The sequence below is a fragment of the Propithecus coquereli genome, unplaced genomic scaffold, assembly GCF_000956105.1.
Source record: "Propithecus coquereli isolate 6110/MARCELLA unplaced genomic scaffold, Pcoq_1.0 Scaffold243, whole genome shotgun sequence".
NCBI lineage: Eukaryota > Metazoa > Chordata > Mammalia > Primates > Indriidae > Propithecus > Propithecus coquereli.
The window spans coordinates 1,950,867-1,970,828 of NW_012147986.1; the positions used below are offsets into that span (position 1 = coordinate 1,950,867).

The 19,962-nt window shown below is 50.1% G+C and overlaps 1 protein-coding gene across 18 annotated transcripts in view; it reads right to left on the bottom strand.

Moving 5' to 3' along the window:
* The window catches only part of DYSF (dysferlin), a 205,562-nt gene that overhangs the window by 149,963 nt on the left and 35,637 nt on the right, over positions 1-19,962 (bottom strand). For 9 of the 18 annotated variants that reach the window (XM_012646473.1, XM_012646479.1, XM_012646475.1 and 6 more), the window contains 7 exons: positions 14,787-14,892; positions 7,207-7,321; positions 5,853-5,945; positions 5,274-5,485; positions 2,960-3,088; positions 2,454-2,516; positions 1,671-1,721 (listed from right to left, as the gene is read on the bottom strand). In XM_012646473.1, the coding sequence (XP_012501927.1) occupies positions 1,671-1,721; positions 2,454-2,516; positions 2,960-3,088; positions 5,274-5,485; positions 5,853-5,945; positions 7,207-7,321; positions 14,787-14,892 (769 nt within the window). The remainder of the gene's footprint in view (positions 1-1,670; positions 1,722-2,453; positions 2,517-2,959; positions 3,089-5,273; positions 5,486-5,852; positions 5,946-7,206; positions 7,322-14,786; positions 14,893-19,962) is intronic. The other 9 variants (XM_012646484.1, XM_012646482.1, XM_012646490.1 and 6 more) reach the window with 1 other exon arrangement.

The following is a 19,962-nucleotide window of genomic DNA, read 5'->3' on the forward strand; positions in this document are numbered from 1 at the left end:
TTGATAGTGGGAAAGGCTGCAGAAGGCAGGTGGGCAGGGAGTATCTGGGAACTCTCTACACATTCCACTCAATTTTTGCTGTGAACCTAAAACTGCCCTAAAAAATAGTCTATCATAGATTACTTTTATAATATGATATAATTAATATAATTATATAATATAATAATATTTTAATATAATTAGAAAAATAATATAATCTTTTAATTTAACCCTTGAGTTTTCAGAACAAGAATGTAAAGATTAGAAACTCAAAACATAGTTAAGATTTCCTTTGTTACAGAATAACTCAGGCTCAAGCCATTCTTCTAAAAAAAAAAAAAAGAAAGCTTCTCCAGGAAAACAGACTTAGTTTTTCATCTTGTGACTAATTCTCAGAGAAGGGGGACATTATTTATCCAGATGACAGGGTTAAAATAAGCCTGTGCTCGAGGATGTGGGTACTTTGAGATGGAAGTCTGCCAATCTCCTCATTTGCCGGCAAATTAATAAACTTCTCTTTCCTTCTCAAAAAAAATAAGCCTGTGCTCTTTCTTTCCTTTTGATAAATCCTTGCAGATTCTAAAATTAGAAAATCAATAAGAATTATATTAAAACCCCATTCAAGGCTCCTCTGTGTAATGACAAGGACCTTTATGCAATCTGTTAAATGCATCCTATGAGCCAAATTGTATAGTCAGGTAGCTTCTAGACTGTCCAGGAGAAATTAGCAGGCTCAGGCAGGCCCTCCCCAACAATCCCCTCAGCCCCAGGGGTCCACCTGAACTGTGTTCCCAGCCCAGAGCACACGTGAGGTCGGGGCAGAGAGCACCGGATTTAGGGGGCTGCCTAAGCTCAGGAGACTTCCCAGGTTAGGGACAAATACAAATTAAAAATTAAGGGCTTAATTCTGCCTGTTGGAAATAAGGGAAGAGATTTCCCTACCCTCTTTTTGTCAAAACATTTGCCTTAGAAAACTTGTAGATGTAAGTACTTTGTCTCTTTGAAATGTATCTTTTTAGAAACTAAATAAGCCTTTTGTCAGCTTTATGATTCAGGATGTCTTTCTCAGGGGCCCCAGAGCCCTCTCTTAGAAATGTAAATATCAAGGGAGATGGCACCCCTGTCTCCCAGCTTCTCTGGAAGGTAGGAGCCTAACTTCAGTGGGTGCCTTGCTCCAAGCTCTAACACTACTTCCTGTAAGAAAGACAGGTGTTTGAGTTTTGTTTTTTCCTCTGGAAAAAGTAAATGAGCAACCACAGGTGGGTGTCCAGGTGAATCTAGGATGAACTGTGTGTGACCGACGGTGCTGTGAGCCCCTCATTGGAGGACTCGTTACATCTCGAGAACAGGTACAGTGTGGAGGGGGCTGCACCGCCGGCTGTGTTGCTGGGGGAGGCTGCTCTGTTTTTGCAATCTCTTAGCGATTGCCTGTGATGTGTGTCACACTCTGCTGTGATACTTCTTCAATGATAAAACTGTTTTCTTCTCTTCTACCTCTGCAGAGAGGCTTTCTGAGTTGGGAGGAGATTTTGTGGAGAGGATTTGGGGGTTTTTTTTTTGAAATTATATTTTCCCAACACAGACCAAGACGTACAGGGTCTCTAGAGTGCCAGCCCCTGCCCAGTATCCACGGAGCCTCCACCAACACGAAGAGGTGAGAACTGCCTGCTTACAAACAGGTAAACAATTACCCGGAACTCCCCGAGGAGAGCGTCTGTCCTGAGGGAACGGGAGTCTACCACCTGCAGGGAAAGAGCAGTGAAAACTCAACGTTTACCAGTGAAAGTGTGGCCCAGACAGGGGCAATCCCATAGCTCTTCCCTCCCAAATAGAAACAGCTGACGCTAAACACTCAGTTTCAGAGATTGTTCTAAGCAATGCTCAACCCTCACTAGACCCCATGAGTAGGTACTATCATTATCCCCATTTTATAGATAAATAAACAGATTACAGGACTCGCACAGAACCACACAACCCCGGAATGGCATAGGCAGGGCTAGAATCCAGGCAGTCTAGCTCCAGAGCCCGCACTTGCAGCCACTAGACTACACTATTCCGGGGGCAGGAGGAGAGCTGAGACCCGGAGAAAGAAAATCTTGGCCAGAAGCGGGCACATGGACAAACCAACTAAGATGAAAACTAAAATGTGCACTACAACAAGTGGCTTAAGGCCCCTGGGGGATGCTGAGCTGTGGGGTCTCCCCTGGCTGCTGCCTCCCGGCTGAGCTGCTGTAGGCACCACTGTGACCAGCGGAGCTTGAGCATGAGTTGCTCCGTGTCATCCACGGGCCAGGCTTTAACACGTCTCTCTCTCTCTCACACTCACGTGCACACCGACAGGCATACACGCACATGCACACTAACATGCGCACATATACACTTGCACAACACGCACACATACACATGTACGCACTGACATGTATGTACGAACACACAGCCCACGGAGAACACTTTGATCGCGGAGGCGTACGTACCGTGATAAAGATGGGCTCATCAAACAGCTCGGCGGGAGAGTCAAACAAGTTGAAGAAAAGCGTCTGTTTGTCCAGAGCACAAGGGAGACTCATCAGTGCCTGCCGATCCCGATCCCACAGGCCAGGGGGATGGGCCCCCACCCACGAGCCTTCAGGCCTGGTAGTTTAGTCCCCACAGAAAACGTGTCTGGAGCTCAGCTCTGGGGATTCCACAAGCTCAGGGGTGTTCCACCCCCGACCTCACGGAGATTGTCATCTCAGGGATGGGTGGGTGGTCAGCCCTATAGGATGACAGGGATGTGGAGCAGCAGGAGCCCAAGGTGGGAAAAAGAGCCAGAAGCCTTTCCCCAATCCCTCGGATAACGTACTCAGGACCCGGCACATCTCGCCACCCAAAGTTAGCGCCATATGTAATAACTCTTGAATGAATCACCAGGTGCCCTGCTTTGAGCTCCCAGTTGGAAAGGGCCACCAAGGTTCTAGCCCTAATGCCTGGTGTCTCCCACCTCATTGAAAAGTGGGTTGTTTCCCTTCTGGATCCGCGTCCGCTTGGTGTGCCCAGCAGCAGTAACCTTGACCACGGGCTTGATGTTAACCCCTGGCAGCTGGCGCCCCTCGATCACCTGGACCCGGATCTGAAAGCCAAGAGGGGCATGAGCAGGAGGAAGGGGGAAGGAAGGGGCCACCCACCATCTGCCCAAGGGTCAGAAATCTCAGGGACCATCTCACTGCTGGCCTCTTGGGAAGAGTATTAAAAAGGAATTAGGAAGAGCATTACACGAACAATCATATTTTCCCACCAAGGTCCCTTGCATCTACAAAATTCCATAGTTCCACAGGAGAGCTGCCAGGCTTCCCTGAGTAAGCCACCTGCATTGAGCCCCAGGGGTGGGCAGATATAGCCCCCAGTTCATTTCGTTCAGACATTGGCCCAAGCCCCACGGAGACCCCACTGATACTGGCATTTTTAAGTGATTTGAACATTCTTTACTGACAATTCTTTCAGAGGTTGAACTTCCAAAGTGAAGTGACCCCATAAATAGTCTTTATTTTTATTTATTTATTTATTTATTTTAGAGACGAGGTCTCACTCTGTTGCCCAGGCTGGAGTGCAGTGGCTTGATCATAGCTCACTGCAGCCTCGTGAACTCCTGGGTTCAAGGGATCCTCCTGCTTCAGCCTCCCAAAGTGCTGGGATTACAGGTGTGAGTCACTGCATGCAGCCTATTTAGAAGATGCAATACTTTCTTACATTCTGATAAATAAATTAAGAATTTTTGCCATTAACCTTTAAGCAAATGAAGATTTCAAGAATATCTATGCTTCCAAATATTAGGAAAAATATTTTAAAATGTGAAATTTAAAAATATTAAAAGAATTTTCAGGGAAAAAATGTTTACTGCTTCTACTTTAGAATCAACTGCTATTTATTGATCAACTCTTAAAAAATAAGATACTATGGAAGGATATATTATTATTAACAATGGGATGGTGGATGAGTGATTTTTATTCTCTTCAATTTGCTGTATTTCCAAACATTCTACAATAGACATATATTACTTTTGTAAAGAGAAAAAAGGCAAGAAGAACATATCTTGGGAATAATAGTATGGGAGCTAGAATTTTTTCTCTTGGAGAAAACACAGTGGTTATAACCAGGACTTTTGCTTAAATTACCATGGTTTAGAACTGAAATATATTTTTATGATTCATTTGTTATAACTAATAGAGACTTAAGTTTCCTGTTTTTAACTTTAAAAGTAGTTCTGAAGAGTTAAATATCACTAAGTGCGAATACACCAAAATGGAAAACTCTTTTGAAAAGAAAAAGTGAAGGCAAATAAAATGGGATGGATTTTTGGATACAAATGTGTCAAAGGGTTAATATTAATAGTTTTTATTCTGTGAAGAGCTTGAACAATCTCAAATCTCACATGACTTTCAGAAAAATCCATGGCTGTAAGTAGGTGGGTAGACACAGGGAGAAGCAGGTGCTAGACGGAGCTCCTGGATCTAGGGATCTCATTAAGGTGCAGATTCTAGCCGGGCATGGTGGCTCACGCCTGTAATCCTAGCACTCTGGGAGGCCCAGGAAGGATCGCTTGAGCTAAGGACTTCAAGACCAGCCTGAGCAAGAGCAAGATCCCATCTCTACCAAAAACAGAAAGAAATTATCTGGACAACTAAAAATAGAAGGAATTAGAGAGGTGGGGTGGCAGGCGCCTGTAGTCCCAGCTACAGGGAGGCTGAGGCAGGAGGGTCGCTTGAGCCCAGGAGTCTGAGGTTGCTGTGAGCTAGGCTGACACTATGGCATTCTAGCCCGGGCAGTAAAGCGAGACACTGTCTCAAAAAAAATAAATACATAAATAAGATGCAGACTCTGATTTCGCAGGTCCGTGGTGGGGCCTGGAGCTTCTGCACGTATATCAAGTACCCAGGTATTACTGATGCTGCTGGACACAGACCACACTTTGAACAGCAAGGAGCTTGTTAGTTAGATAAACTCTGGTTAGAAAACAAGTAAGAGATGAGATGCATGTAAAGAGATGCAAAGATATACTGGATCTCTGCAGTGCCTGTTTTTTTTTTTTAAGCACAAAACCATGGTGCTGGGCAGAGGCTTGTTCTGAGGACCTAAGATGCGAACTCCCTATTCAGTATCTGCCCAGGGCCCAGGAAACCACAGGTCCCCTCGAAGGAGGGCCCTTAGGATCCCATGCACATCTTCCCCTGAGGCTAGACAGACCCAGCAGGCGCCCAACACCAGCAGCTGCTGCTGGGCTAAAGGAGGAGCCTGGGGTCAGAGAGCCCACTCAGTACCTGGAAGTCCTGCGGTTTGTCTGACAGCAGTTTTCTGGACGTGGGTGCGCTTCTCTTCCTTTTGCTACCAGGGTGGTAGGGGGGAGGATGAGAAGGTGGTTTCCTCGGGGTGGTGGGAGCCCCAGGGCCTGGGGCGCCGCTCTGATCCAGGAATGGTTCTGCCTCGTCTCCAGTGAGCCCCTGGTCCTCGGTGTCTTCCTCTCCTCCTGTGTCTGGGAGGGGAGGGTCCCAATGAGGCCTGGGTCCCTCGGGCCCTGCCCTTGGGACCCAGCCCGGGGGTGGAGGATCCAAAGGACGTGGGCACTAGGACCCACCACTGCCCCCACCCCTCCCTCCCATCAGTGAACCAGGATGGATGAGGTAGAAAGGAGAGGAGCTTTCAACAGCTGAAACTTGAGGGCAGTCAGTCCAGTTAGTCAACAGGAGGAAAACAGAATGGCCCCAGCCCTCCCAGCCCCAAGTCCCCGGGATGAGCCCTCTGGCCACCTTGCCCCACTCCAGGGAGCTGACCGTGGCGGCTAGTGAGACGGTTACAGGTGAGAGGATCTGGGATCGGGACAGCCTTGGCCCGAGTCTCACCCGTGGGGGCCAGCCACTTCTTTCCAGAATATCTTGTGTCCACGGTGCTGTCACTGAGCAGGGACCAAGTCTCGGCCCGGCTCTGTCCCCCACCTGGCTCATGGGCAGGACACAGCCCAGGAGGGGCAGGATGGAGCTGGGGTGAGGGACGGCAACCTACTGCACCCCCAACCCCAACGCTGCTTTCCCGGCCCGCCCCAGCCCGGGACGAAGCTCAGCAATGGCTGCCATGTCTGCGGAGGTCAGTCCGTTCTCACCACCTTCCAGGCAGGACCAGGAACCTCCCCTGATTGGCCTGAACCTGTCTGTCAGACCCACCTCAACCCAGTCCCACAGCATTCGGGCCCTCCACCCTCCCTACCCTCTGTCACCGGGAACACTCCTTCCTGCCCTGAGCCCGCCCCAGCCATAATCTAGCTCAGACTTCCCAGATGTCCCCAGTTCAGATTGATCTCCCCATCTCTAAGCTCAGACAGTGCTGAACCCCAGCAAGATGGCCCTGCTCTGCCTCCCTCACCACCAAGCCCCACTCTGAGCTGGGCTCCAGGACAGGCACAAGGCACACCCACGACAGGGGCTGCTCAGCTTTTAATGTTGTGTTTGTTTCACTAAGAGAAAAAGACTAGAATCTTTCCCACGGGCAGTGGCCCAGCTGTGTAGCCTCCTCCCCACCACAGCAGGCTGAACCACATAGAGGCTGTGCCAGCTCCTGGGCGTAGGCCCCCACTGGCCAGCCAGCCTCTCTGGGCTGGTCCTCGCTCTACAAGCCCAGCAGAGGCAAGCGAAGAGAGCTGAGGAAGGTGCAGGACTTAGCTAATTCAGTCTGCTCATTTCACAAATGATAATCTGTAGACACAGAGAGGGGGATTAACCAGGCTAAAGTCACACAGCTACTCCATGTCAAAGGCAAGTCAGAAACTCAGGTCCCCTAAGTCCAGCCCAGGGCTCTTTCAAGGAAAAACTAGTTCTTTTGTCACACACCATTACTGAAGGCCTGCTGGGTGCCAGAGCAGGGAAGCTTCCAGTTCTGGGGAGTTTTGAGGCTTCAGCTATCACCTGGGACAGACCCCATCCCAGTACACCCATATCAGAGCTGCATAGTGCAGAGCACCTGGCCCAGGCACAGCCCCTTCCCAGGTAGCTGGGGCTGGGAAAGAGACCTCACCCTACTCCCAACAGCCCCCTCTTTCTGCAAGGCTGAAGGCAGCTCTCCGCTTCTCCAGGTCAAGGCAGCCCCCAACCTGGGGCAGGCAGCAAAGGCTGGGAAGCCCTGCTGCAGCCCCCAACCCCCCAAGTCAGAGCCACTGCCGGCCTTCTTGCTGGGGCCTGGCCAGGCCAAGGGTGGGCTCCTCACCGGCCACCATGTCCACGTCAGGCAGAGTCGGGGAGGGTTCCAGAGGAGTGGAGGGTGGGAACAGGGGCACAGCTCCAGGGAGTGGCGTGTAAGACACCTGCAGGACCAGGGAGGCCTGGAAGAGATGGGGAGGGGGTGGGCAGCAGGTTAGTGTGTTAGCCTCAGACCACTGCCCTCCAGCATCTTTCCTGTTTCTTGCATCCCTCCACCAAGGAATATGGCTCTGACAAGGGTGAGGTTTGCAAGAGGCTGTGGCAAAGCCACCCCCAGGGAACCATCAGCATAGTCAGGTTAAGGGCAGAATCTGGAGTCAAGTTCCACCACTTAGGAGCTGTGTGACTTGGGCAAGATCTGTAACCTCTCTATGCCTCGGTTTCCTCATATGTAAAATGGGATCGTAATAGCAATAGCACCTTCCTCACAGGGTCATATGAGGATAAAATTCATTGATAGAGCACGTAGTAAGCTTCCATAAATGAATCTGGGATCCAACCTCTCCAGGATTTTTCAACTCTCAGTCTAGGCCTGTCTTCAGGAAAACATCCCCTTGGCCACTCTGCTCAGCCAAGGGCCCACCCCCTACTTCTCCAGAGACAACTCAGCTTTGCTTTGCTCTGCTCAGGCAGCAGCTGGGAGGGTTTGGGGGTGCTGCCCATCTTTCTGAGCCCTCTTCCCTCCTAGAAGCACCCCTGCCCCCCACCACATCCTCAGCTGCACTGGCTTTGACCAGCCGAAAGAAGAATGACTGGTCACACCACTCACATGGACAAGGGAAGGCTGCTCGTGCCCCCTGCACCCCCCACCAAGGCCCACATTATTCAAAGGAGCACCTGAACCCAAGGAAAACGCACAACCTTAGCAGACTATCCAGTCTTGCTGAGCCCTTCCCTAGTACTACAGGTACAGCAAGCCTTTGGAGCAGCTGTTGTTTTTAATCAAAGTAATAAATACTCTATTTAAGAAAGTTTCGAAAGTACAGAAACCTTAAAGAAGAAAAATAATGCAAAATAAAACAAATGGTCCATAATTCCTTGACTCCACATTTTTATATAATTCTCTCCAATCTTTTTAAACAGTGTATGGCTCTGCTGTATACAAAATGCTTTTCTTTTACTTAATGTTAGGCAATAAGCATTTCCCCAAGTTTTGACAAGCCCTTTAAAAACATATTTTTTAATGATGCATAATCTCCCTCTCAGTAGCTCTAGCATAGGTCACCGTACATCTCTACTGAGTAACATTACGGATGTCCAGAGACTCCTGGAGCAAACCTTGTCCTGAAACTGAAAGGGCTGAAGGTCTCAGGCTAAACATGCTTGACTGGGGCCTACGAAAGGGCGGCCACGTTAAGGGAAGACTCAGAACACTGAGGAAGGAGGCCAGAGCCAGCTCAGCCTCCCAGGAGACCGGGAGGAGTCCTGCAAAGGCAACTGAGACTAAGTCCCAGATCCAAGACATGGCAGTAACCGGCCCTGCAAGCTCATAAACCAACACTAGGTGTTGCCACCTGAGCAGCCAGCGCCCGCACCCTCAGCTCCTGCACCTCTTGGAAGGAAAAAGAAGCATTTTCCTGGTCCCACCCAGATGCCACATCCAGTTCCTGGAGATGCCAGTTCAGTAGGTCTGGGGTGGGCCTGAGCATCTGTATTTTTAACAACCATCTTGGAGCTGTCCTCTGCTTCATCAAAAGGCAAGTCGGGCTCACTGGAGAAATACCTAATTCAAAGGCTAGGGCAGGGAAGGTACAAGATGAACCTGGACCATCTTTTTGTGCCAGAAAGCAAGGAAATGCTCAATGAATGATAAAATCATGTCAAAAGAACACAGAGACCAACTTTCAGGGGCTCCCACTGGCCAAATCTGGGACAGTTTAAACATGAAAATAAATAATGATAATAAAAGATTAAAGAATAAAATAAAATACATGAATGCATATTGAAATAAATTAATAAATGCATAAATAGGAGAGGAGAAAGCTTTTCCTTACAATGGAATGCCACTGATATATGCAAAACAAAATAATTTGATTTAGAATATTGCTATTTGGCAACCATCAAAACAATAACTAATTCAACCAAGAAACAACAATGGATGTTAAAACTCATGAGTAAATGTTGGATGAGGAACAAGATATTACGGAGTCACAAAGCACCTCCCCACAAAATCCCTATGTATTAGAAAGGGGAGAGGATGAATGATTAGTGGAGAAACCCAGCAAATGCCAGTTTAATCAAATGATCAAGGTTCACAGAACAGTCATGAAACAAATCAAAATCATACCACCCAACAGAGTACAGTAAGCGCCACACGACATCACTGTGTTACATTCACACCAAAGATGCACAACCCAAATCTAATCACGAGGAAACGTCATACCAACCCAAATGGAGGGACATTCTACAAAATAACTGGCCTGTGTTTACAGAAGTGGCAGACTACAAGGCTGTAAAAGTCAAAGACAGACAAGAGTTATTCCAGATGGAAGGGAACTAGAGACAAAACAACTAAACGCGACACATGATCCTTAATTGGATCCTTCTGCTACAAAGGACACTGTTGAAAAAATTGATGAACCTTGAATGGGCATCTGTGGATTAGAGGAAAGTCTGTATCAATGTTAGTTTCCTCCCTTTGAAGGTCATGTTATGGTTACGTAGGAGAAAGTCCTCAACCAGAGAGATACACACCAAAGCTCGGGATAACGGGCCAGGAGGTTGGCACCTTAGTCTCCAATGGTTTAGGACAAAATGCTCTTTGGACTATACTTGGCAACTTTTCTCTCAATCTGAAATTATTTCGAAATAAAAGGTTAAAGAAATCTGAGAGACCAGGCGTGGTGGCTCACGCCTATAATCCTAGCACTTTGGGAGGCCGAGGCAGGAGGATCGTTTGAGCTCAGGAGTTCGAGACCAACCTGAGCAAGAGCGAGACCCCGTCTCTAATAAAAGTAGAAAGAAATTAGCTGGATAACTAAAAATATATAGAAAAAATTAGCCAAGCATGGTGGCACATGCCTATAGTCCCAGCTACTCGGGAGAGGTTTCTGTGAGCTAGGCTGATGCCACGGCACTCTAGCCTGGGCAACAGAGCGAGACTCTGTCTCAAAAAAAAAAAAAAGAAAAGGAAATCTGAGAAAGCTGCTTCTGCTATAACCATGGGAATCTCACTCGGCAGAGACAAAGAAAGCCCCTTAACCACTCACACCAATCCCCACCCTCTGGGAGCAGTATAAGGTCAGGACGAGCTACATAACTCGCAGGCCCAGTGCAAAATGAGACTTTGGAGCCCCTTATTCAAAAATTATTAAGAATTTCAAGATGGCAGCAGTAGAGAATTAAACCAAGCACAGGCCCTTCTGAGCATAGCAGAGGAGATAAACAATAAATAATAAACAAAAGAAATATGTAAATTATAGAGTATATTAGAAAGAAGAGAAAAAGTAAACCAGAGCGAGAAGGATCAGGGGAGCAGGAGAGGTGGCCAGTTGCAGTGTTAAATCAAGTGGTCTGAGTGGTCTCCCAGGTGAGCTGAGGAGAGTTAAGCAATAACTGGAAGGAGCCACACCTTGGCTGCCCTTGAGACCCTGACCCTGGGACCAGATCCCCTTGAAAAGCACCCTTTCCTATTACTAGGGACTCACCCACCCTATCCACTCTGTCCACACCGCCTTGGGGCTTCTGTACACCATCTCTGTGCAGCGGTGGAGCCACCAGAGTGTAACTGCTCTGTGCCATGGCCTGGTGCCAGCACCTCGGCATGAGGGCTCCAGAGCAGCCCTCTGCAAGAAGCAGGAAGGAGCAGCTGCCCTGGAATCTGAAGACCATCCAGGCAGCCCTCCTGGGGCTTCCTGAGCTTCCGGTGCTCCTACACTGACAGCCTCACACCACCCTCCTCAAGAACTGACAACATCCCGGTGGCTCCAGGCACTTGAATGAGACTTCCCGCACAGAGCCAGGTCCATCTTTTGTATGCCCACCAGGGACATCTCTGCAACTTCAGAGCCTCTGCAGTCCAGGATCTAGAACTGATCTCACCACCAGGGGGCGGGCTCCAGGGACCACGGCTTCAGGAACGGGTGGTTAACAGGCCTTTAGCCCTACTGAGGATCTAAAGGGAAAGGGGGAATGTCTGTGGGCCCCACCCAGAGTCAGGGCCTCCACCCTGAGTTATAACTCAGCCCCGTCCCCTTCTCCAGACAACCAGGACTGAAATTTTCTTCCTATGGGACATATGTGAGCCCTGGGCTCTCCCAGATCACGTGACCTTGGCCTTGAGCCCCCAGTGAGACCCTCCTCACGGCCCTCCACATGAAGGTACCCCACCTGATAGCCCAGTTCCTCAGATCTCCACCCCAGCAACACGGTGGTGCTATCCTGCCGCAAGGCCGTTATCAATCACATGTGCACTAAAACACGCAGCCCTGGAGCAGGGTAACCTCAGTCACCGAGGTCTGGCATCTTGGAGCCCACAGTCAACGATATCAGCAGAACTCTGGAGGCTCCTGTCTTCCCCTAGGCTTAGAGGGCCCCGGAAACTGAAGGCAGAGGCAGGGAATGACCTCGTCAGATGCCCCCAGGCCCTCTCCCTGCATACAGAGCATGCAGTCAGGCCCTGGGGCCTTCGCCACCCTACTGTGCCCACACCATTGCTGGCCACCAACTTCCTACCTCCCTCCAACACACACATCGTGAGTGGACAGGCAGGGCCAAGTACGGGCCTGGCTCTCACTCACCTTCCCTCAGACAACCTCCAGAAGCAGGCGTGGGGGTAAGATGCAGCCCTAGGCTGAAACAGGGTTGGTGGGCAGGATCTCCAAACCTTTGAGGGAAGCTCAGGGGCTCACAGAGCACGGTGCTTGCCCAACTGGGCTCCCTGCTCCAACACGCAGTGCTCCCCGGCTCCGCTGACCTGCCACACGGCTGGTGCTCTTATACCCAGCGAGTGCGAGACTGAGGAACCCAACTATCAGCCGGGGGGTGGGGTATGATGAAGAGGGCCTTGAAGAGGGCCCCAACGGTGCTCTAGGCCAAGGTCATGTGGTCTGGGAGAGCACAGGGCTCACGTGTATCCATCCCATAGGAAGAAAATCTCAGCTCTGGCTGTAACCTTACTCTAAGGCTCAGGTGACACCAACAGTTTTCATCATGTATCCAAACCGTCATGAGTGAGCTGTTCTTCAAACGCACTTGTGAATACGTTATTTCTTTCCCACCTGTGTGTCCAGCACCCCACTGGCCTGGAGCTTCCTCCAGGACAGGGCTATGTTTTCCCCACCAGCCTAGAAGCTGTCTGAGGGTAGATCTAGCATCTTCCCACAGCGCACAGCCCAGCGTGCCGTATCTGAAGGGACTTGGGTGAGAACACCGAGCAAGAGGCCAATGGAGTCCACAGCCAGCTTGCAGCAGGGCCTCCAGCCTGTCCCAGTCCCTCCCACTCCTCTCAGTCCTTCCAGGATCCCATGGGCCCCTCACGGCTCCATCGGCAGGTTCCTTTGGCCCTTAAAGGCAATCAAACTACCACCAAATAGGGGTGCCTGGCATGCTCTGTTCAATGGGCCCAGTGTGGAAATTGGGCCTCAGGGAGCGGTCAGTGAGAATTAGCTTCTCATGGCTCTCTGTCTCTCTGAACATCCCCATTCTTGGGGCCTCACACTGCAGTGCAGACAGCCCAGGTCCCAGGCAGGAAGCCCCAGCCCAGAGGGTCTTATGAGCTGCCTGGGGCTGCACCGTGACTTAGTGCTACCACAGGGACTAGAATCCTGGACCCCCTGCACAAGTGAGGACTGCCTCCTGGGCAGCAGGGAGGGAGGCCCCAGCTCCCAGCCCGTGCTCAGCTGGGGGCTCAACCAAGTGGGGCCCAGCCTTCCTCTCCCATCCACATCTCCTAGCCCTCACACACCCTTCTTGGAGACGTGGTTGGTGAAGGATTGTCAAACTCTGGATATGAACAGGGGTCCCGGGCCCAGGAATAGAAGGCAACAGGCTCCCAGCTGGTGGGCATGAAGCCCAGGTGGAGCATGGGAACAAGGAGCAAAAGGAGAAGGATATGGCATCTGGGAGATGGTCACCAGCCCGGCTCAGCATCATGAGCAGAGAGGACCTAGGTGCAGAAAGCTCTGTCTCAGGGACTGAATGGGCCCTTGAACTTGGAGGGGAGCAACTGCAGGAAACACCAGTGTCATGGGTGCATGCAGGGCTGGAGTGGAGGGATGTTGATGTCTCAGCAAGGAAGTGAGTAACACTGCCTGGAGGCTTTGGGCCTGGCACACAGCAAGGCAGGCAGCCCCAACCTTGGGATGCCCTGGAAAAGCACAGGCAGATCCCCTGACTCCAAGCGCCCCTCTCCACAGCTGCCTTGATGCCTCTGCTTCCTCCACCGGTGTCTGCCTTTAGGTCTGGGTACGACACTCTTCAGGACCCCTGAAGGGGCAGTTCCAGAGGTCCTGGGAGCCCTCCTAGACAACAGGGAGTATTGGGAGACTGGAGAGCTCAAAGGGAGGACAAGAGGGGACCCAGGGATCAGTGAACGCTGCACTGAACCAGCACGTGCTGCCAGTGAGCACTCTCTAGGAACTGAATGGCTTCTCCTGAAGTGGTGTCTCCCATCGAGGAAGCGTCCCGGCCATTGCTGGCCTAAGACCCTTGGGAGCAAATGGCAGCCTCAGGAGGGTGGCAGACTAGGAGTCCAGAGATCCAGGAGCCTGAAAGTATAGGAGACGTGCCTCTGATCTGTGTCCCCACTTGGATATTCACTCATTGTGTGACTCTCTAGGTCTCTATGCCATTCAGAGCTCTGCCAAGACTGGCTACTTCCTGACTCGCCCAGCCAGCCAAGAGCCCCGACCTCACACACACCCACACACCCCGACAGGACAATGCAGCCCCCCTCCAAGAGAGCTCAGGGCCCAGAATCCCCCAGGCCTCACTGGGAGGAAGTATTTCCAATCAGGGCTGACCCAGAAGGAAGGTCAGGGATTCTACAGACAAGGAAGAAAGAACCTGAAGGGTATATTTAGCTCACTAAAAATAACAGGAGCAGAGACGAGGCTGGGAATTGTCTGCTTGGACTGGGAGAGCACCGCGAAGGCTCAGGGAGGGGCGGTAAGGGCAATGGAGGAAAAGGAAGGGGGTCCCCTGGGCAGAGGAGGGGGCTGTCTGTCTCCCTCTTTTGTAAACTATGACCCATATGGCTGAGATATTCCAAATCTGGAGAAGGGGGTTGGGTGGTGAAGGAGGGTGGTCTGCCTTGGCTAGGGGGGCCATAGCCAAGGCTGACCAGGAATCTGGGGACAGGAGGTGGCCAGGGAGGCAGGACAAGACCCAGGGGCAGGCCAAGCTGGTGTGAGGCAAGGCTGGCTTGAGCCCTACAGAGGGGGCCAGGGCTCCCTTCCCCACCCCTCCCATCTCGCAGCCCAGTGCCCCTCTGGACACCCTGAGCACTGGCAGGGAAGGCCACACCCGGTTCCTGGGAACTGGACTAGGAACATCTTTGGGGTCACAATGTCAAGGCACAAAAAGGAAGACACTAGGTAAGGCCTCAGACTAGAAACTGGGCTAGGGCAGAGGCTGATGGGCGCTTACCCCTGTGGGCTGCTGCTTGGTGTCCAGCAGTGGAGCATTGAAGCTGGCAGACAGACTGGGGGTGGCGAGGACCTCCCGGAGTGGGACCTTGGCTTCCCCCAGGAACCTGAGAGGAAAGAAAAGTTGGATGTAGAAAATTGGCCTGATGCACCCTGGCGTCTCTGCCTCCATCCCCCTCACCACCATTGCCACCACACAGACACAGCCAATCTGCCTAGACCACAGCCACCTAGGACCCCCCCCATCACTGTCACATACCACCCCTGCAAGGCCAGGCCCCCGGGGAAATACGTGGGCACTGGGGAGGGATAAGAGACCCCTTCCCTTCTCCAAGTCCACCTTGACCCTTTCTGCCCTCCCAGGGCCCAGCCACGCCTCCCCTGTCAGAGGGAGGGTTGTCTTCCTGTCAGCCCTCGACAGTCCACCAGGTCACCAGGTCGGCGTCCCTGGAAAGCAGCAGCAATTTATCCACCATCACACCTGCTCTGCTCCTGAGCCCCAGCAGTCAGACAACCCGCGTCCACACAGGCCGTCCATACTGGTTTCCCAGGGCTCAGCCGGCAGTGGTTATAAATGAAAAACAAAGAAACATTCCTGTGTTTGGGGACAGGGAGAAAAGGACACTAGGACAGGGGAAACAAGCCCTGCTCCCTAAAAAAGCCCAGGCGTGTCCACACCACACACACCTGAGACCACATTTCTGATTGAGGGGAGGAGCCCCATACATGGACGGGCCCTCAGGAAGAGTAGGTCACCAGCACAGTGGCCCACAAAGGGGCCCTCCAAAGAGTGCAGAGGAAAGAGGTTGTGTGGCCTAAGCTAAGAAAGGGCACCTCTGCAGCGCAGCAGGAGACCAGCAGCAGTGAGTGGCCTGTGTCAGTCAGGACCTGTCACCTGGCATCTGCCTCTGCCTTCTGCTTGCTTCCCTGGGAACTGAATCCATCCCACACATTACTGTCAGGGCGCGAGGCCTTGTTAGTCCAATGAACGGCCGCAGGTATACTTCTTAATTTTTTTTTCCTGGTGGATAAACAGCACATCTGTAATCTGGGATCATCCTTTTTCTGGACTCTATAAAAACTGATTTGAATATGGGTTTTTATGACCCTATGAAATAAAACTGCAATCTTGACCTAATTAGCTGATTTTGGAAACTGGCTACTCACAATGAGATACCACATCACATCCATTAGGATGACTGTTACAAACACACACACAGAGAAAATAACAAGTGTTGGCCAGCACGTGGAGAAATTAAAACCCTTGTGCACTGCTGGTGGGAATGGAAAATGGTACAGCCATTATGGAAAACAGTATGGCAGGTCCTTAAAAAATTAAACACAGAATTACCACATGATCTAGCAATTCCACTTCTGGGTATATACCCCAAAGAATTGAAATCAGGGATTCAAACAGATATTTGCATGCCCATGTTCATAGCAGCATTATTCACAACAGCCAAGAAGTAGAAGCCACCCAAGTTTCTATCAACAGATGAGTGGATAAACAAAATGTGGTATATACATACAGTGGAATATTATTTGGCCTTAAAAAGGAGTGAATTTCTGGCACATGCTACAACATGGATGAACCTTGGAGACATTATGCTAATTGAAATAAGCTAGTCACACAAAGATAAATATTGTGTTCTTCCACTTTTAAGAAGTAGATAGTGTAGTCAAATTCATAGAGATGGAAAGTAGAACAGTGGTTGTCAGTGGCTGGGGGTAGGGGAGAATGGGGAGTTATTATTTAATAGATACAAAGGTTCAGTTTTGGAAGATGAAAAAGTTCTGGAGACGGACTGTGGTGACGTTTGCATAACATTGTGAATGTACTTAATGCCACTGAACTGTACACTTAAAAATGGGTAAAATGGCAGATTTTATGTATATTTTACCATAACAAAAAATAATATTAATTAAATTATATTAAATTAATAAAATTTAATTTGATTGAATTAATTAATTGAAAATTAATATAATATAATAAATGCTTATTTAAGCTTCTCAACAATAAAATCCTCACTTCCATCACTCTTGGAACCAGCAGATTCTGCCACCTTGCAGGTTCCCTTGCTAGCCAGCACCTTGAACATACGATATGTGTTCAAAGTTACTTTTTCTAACCTTTCTTGAAACCAAGGGCTGAAAGGGGAGATCTCTCTTCACGAATGTTCATTCCAGAGTTCTAAGGCCCCTCACAATGCTAGGGGTCATATTTTCTAGAAGGTGGACTGATTCGTGCTCGATGCGTTCACAGCATGGAGCAGGGGCTCCTGGAGTGTCTCTATCCCAGGGGTCAGTGTGGGGGAGATGTCTGTCACCCACATGTTGACTGAAGTGTCCTGAGAGCCAGGCAATGTCAAAAAGACCAGACAGTAGGTGTAGAGGGCCCACGCGTCCCTGTGACTTCAGAGATCAGAGTCTTTCCCGGCCCTGGTTCCTGTCCACCAGGGGAAAACTGGGGTTCAGTGGGGAGTGACTTGCTCAAGCAGGAGGATGGTGGGGGCAAGCCCGAGGACTGGGTGTCAGATTCCCAGGGCAATTTCCTGGAGCGCTGGGGCTTCTAGCCTTAGGGGTGGGAGGCGGGCCAGGCAGCACGCCTGGTCACCAGACAGCTGTACGTGGTGGCCAGAGCTCCAGCTTGAGGGCCCTCAGGACTGGGAGCCAGACCACCTCCGCATCCCTAGCAGGCAGCCCAGCCCTCCCAGTACAAGGCCTGGGAGAATTCCCGGAAGTGGGGTGGGGAACAATGGCAGGAAATGCAGAAGGAAGCACCGGCTGCCCCTGCCAGCCAGGGCTGCCTCTGGACAGCCGAGAAAGACAGCACCGGGATTGACTGCTTGTTATTTCCTCTCTGAAACCTCTTTTTGGGCCATGAGATGTACCCCCATCCCCCACCCTTGCCATAGGCCTGAGGCCAGTCCCTCAGGAGGGTGGCTTCACAAGCACCCTCTCTTGTAGGAGGAAGGGCTGGAGGCACAGGCTGCCCCTCCCAAAGCCTAAGGAGCTGGCTGTGGGATCAAGTTCACTAGAGTCAGGGAGACTCAGATCCTCCCACGGATGGGCAGCACTGAAACACTGATCAGGGAGGAGGGATACGTGGGGAGGGAGGAAGGGTCTGAGGCTTGATCACAGGAAACCCTGAAGCCCTCTCTTCACTCACCCATCCATTCCACAGAGGATGGAGGAGACCTGGCTTTACTTAAGGGTCCAAGGGACCAGACCCGACCCCGGATCTGGAAATGAAGACTGAGGCCCAGGCTCTAGGGCCAGGTGTCTTCTGCACATCAGGGATGCCACATGCTCAGTGATCAGTGAGCACCAACCAATGGCCTGGCAAGTGGCAGACAGGATTCCATGGGGGTCGAATGAGGCAAGCAGGGACCTGGGGGGCCTGCACAAGGCCCTGGTTGCCCAGAGCCAGCTCCAAGTGTGCACAGAGCCTGCTGAGTGGGAAAGAAACCCTCATGGGCTTCCCCGTGGACTCCAGTCCCACCCCCTGCAGCCTACGAGTAGAAAAATGCCACAGGCACTGCAAGCCTCCCCAGACTGGTCACCTCTCTTGGCTGACTGTGAATGTGGCCACTGGAATGTGGGGGCAGGAGAAGCGTGGGGACTGAAAGAGCTGCTGCCATCCCAAAGAAAGAAAAGTCAGGAATCTGCATGGGGGAAGGGAGGGAGAAGGCAAAGCAGCTGACATCTTGACAAGGCACACATTTTTTCCTCCATGAAAAAGAACTACAGCCAGGCATGGTGGCTCACACCTGTAATCCCAACTACTCGGGAGGCTGAGGCAGGAGGATCGCTTGAGCCCAGGAGTTTGAGGTTACAGTGAGCTGTGCTCACACCACTACACTCCAGCCAGCCTGGGCAACAGAGCAAGACTCCATCTTGAATAAAATTTTTTTTGTTAATAAAGAACTACAGTAGTTCTCAAATTCATCACCCAGTAGTGCTACTGTTGTATCAGAGAAGGGAAGGAGATATTGGGTGGTGGCCTCCAAGTCTTAGACTTAAGCAGTACGTGGGAGGATGGAAATTCAGGTGGCCAAGTAAGTTTATTTTAATGAAGCGTAAAGAAATCGAAGCAATTTTATTTTAAAACATCGATGCTTATTATATCATTGTAATAACAAAACACAAGAGGTGATCCTAATGTCCATCATAGAAGACAGGTAAATAAAGTGCAGTACATTCATACAATGGAATACTACATAGCTTTTAAAATAATGGGAAGTGTACCATTCTCTTATGCAGAAAATCTTCAAGATACATTGTTAAGTAAAAAAACAAAGTGCAAAAGAGTGTGTATACTATGCTACCTACTAAGTAAAAGAGAGGAAAGTCAGAATCTGTATCAGTGATTAATAATATAAGAACTCTGGAATAGTCCACAAGAAATTAAGAACAGTAGTTACTTATGAGGGAACAGCAAGAACTGGGCAGATTGGGGACAAAGAGGACAGGGAGAATTTTCGCTGCATTTTTAAATATAGTTTCTGTTTTTATAATGCTTTAAAGTTTTTACCAACTCAAAACTTAAATTTAAAAACAAACACCAAAACATAATTATTCATTCAACGAATACTTATTTAGCACATCCAATGAAACAGTCTCCGACCTCATGGGACTTACATTCTAATAATAGTTACCCTCCTATTAACTGAGTACATATTAGATACAGTGCTCAGCAGTTTACATACACTAGCTCATTTGAATGGACTCTAGTCCTGTGAGGTAGATACTGTTACTAGTTCAGTCCACCTCACAGACAAGGAAATTGGGATTGGGAAAGCATTTGGCCTGCCTGATTTCACACGAATAACAAGGCAGGCAGAGCCTACCTCCAACGGCTTTGCTTTGAACTCTGTGCGGAACCTCCTGGGACACCTCAGAGCCACATGGACGCATCACGAAAGAAACAAAAAGTGCTTGGTTTGCTTAATCCATCAGAAGGGGAGCCCAGGAATAAATTTATAAATTTGATCTGGTTCGACTTTTTTTAAAAAATCTTATTCCAAGCTGTATTAATCATTCCTTTTTATTTTTTGTATTTCTGATGCTTTGACATCTGGGTCTTTGTTGACCTTAGAAGGACTGCCCCACCCAGAGCTAGCCAACTGGTAGAGAGAGTAAGGACCCTACCCCACCTGCCCACATCTCCCTCCCCT